This window comes from Buceros rhinoceros, unplaced genomic scaffold (assembly GCF_000710305.1).
Source record: "Buceros rhinoceros silvestris isolate BGI_N320 unplaced genomic scaffold, ASM71030v1 scaffold1223, whole genome shotgun sequence".
NCBI lineage: Eukaryota > Metazoa > Chordata > Aves > Bucerotiformes > Bucerotidae > Buceros > Buceros rhinoceros.
This window is the reverse complement of record NW_010403972.1, coordinates 53,653-55,143: the sequence shown is the minus strand read 5'-3', so window position 1 is coordinate 55,143 and position 1,491 is coordinate 53,653. Positions and strand designations below refer to the sequence as shown.

Sequence of the window (1,491 nt, the reverse complement as noted above, 5' to 3'; positions counted from 1 at the left end):
AACGTGCAGGAAGGCACCGCAGGCAGAATGGACGCAGCTCAAACAAGGAAGAAACAACTGAGAAGACAGACCATGAAAGATGTTGGCAAGATTCTTATTTACACAGTAAGTGAAAAATTAGTGGAAAGTTTTCAAGTGAGAAGTTTTCAGAACAAACTGTTCAAAGAAGCATGACAGATAGAAGCCGGGGAAGCGCAGCTGGCAAAATGTCATGCTTCCATTGCTACAAAGGCTGACCCACTCCCATGAGGCTGCTCTGGGTTTAAGACAGTGTGCCAGGGAGAAAAATATGCCCCATTGTACCTTCTGTAACAGCTGAAATTATCTAACTTTTATCCCCTCATCTTATCTATTCCAGTATTTTTTAATCCATCTAACTGAAGATTAAGATGAGTAGACCTTTCGTGATGCTGATTAAACAAGAGGTTCTGCAAAGGCTATGCTATGCATGAATGGGATATTTGTCAGCATTCGCAAACCCTAGTGTGTAACACTAAGGACTGCATATGTCAGGATAAGACCCACATTTATTAAAAAAACCTGCAAACATTTACTTATGTACTAATTTGGTGTCTTTTTGTACCACGAGCTAACAAAAATTACAGAGGAAAGAAGAAAGCAAAAACAAGGACACAAATTATCCTCATCACCCACAGATACATTATACGTACATGTAAGTGTATGCAACTTACACTCATTAACAGAACAAGATATAGAGAATGAGGCATGTAAGGATTATTTTTAGTTGCTTGGAATTTAACAATACTCTATAAGTCCATATTCAGTAACGTAAATGTATTTTTCTCCTTTTTTTCCAATTAATTTCTTGAACGTTAGTAGTTACTTACAATACATTTTCCAGTTCCATCTTGACAGCTATTTGAATTTCCATTGCAGTTGCAGGGGACACAGCGTCCAGTAAATAATCCTTTATTCTCACGATAAAATCCAAGGCCACATTCCTAGACAGAAAGCAGTAAGTAAAAAAACTAGTGAGTGTTGGTAGAAAGAAAGTTTTATGGGTTATGGGAAGCATATCTTGAAATTGTTTGCCATTTCCAGGGAGTGATGGAGGTGTACATTTCCTTGCAAACTCTTCTAAGCCCATGGTGATATTAATTGATACTGATTTAACTACGGTGACTTCCTTGGAAATAATTCTGATGAGATATCTTTTACATGAATTCATCATGACTTCCACAATAAGTCTACTTAGAGCTATACAAAGCTACGCTGAGACAGAGCTACACAATACAAGAAAACACAGCAGCCTAATTTCCAAGTATGTGCTTGCCCCAGAGACCTGGGAAGCAGCTGCTATTGAGGTCACAGGAGCACAGCCTGCCAGATCAAAGTTGGGTTTAAAGAGAGACTTGAACCAGAGGATCGTTATGAATGAAGCCAGAGACATGAAGTTTGTTAGCCTACACCAGGAAGATAGTAACTCATACGTTAAAACCCGGTTCTTGCTTGGCATGGGCAGGGAAAGCA

The 1,491-nt window shown here is 39.0% G+C and overlaps 1 protein-coding gene across 1 annotated transcript in view; it reads right to left on the bottom strand.

The window, feature by feature from the left end:
• The window catches only part of LAMA3 (laminin, alpha 3), a gene marked incomplete at both ends in the record, with an annotated part of 74,806 nt that overhangs the window by 34,056 nt on the left and 39,259 nt on the right, over positions 1–1,491 (bottom strand). The window contains one exon of the mRNA XM_010133179.1: positions 849–962. Coding sequence (XP_010131481.1) covers positions 849–962 — 114 coding nt within the window. The remainder of the gene's footprint in view (positions 1–848; positions 963–1,491) is intronic.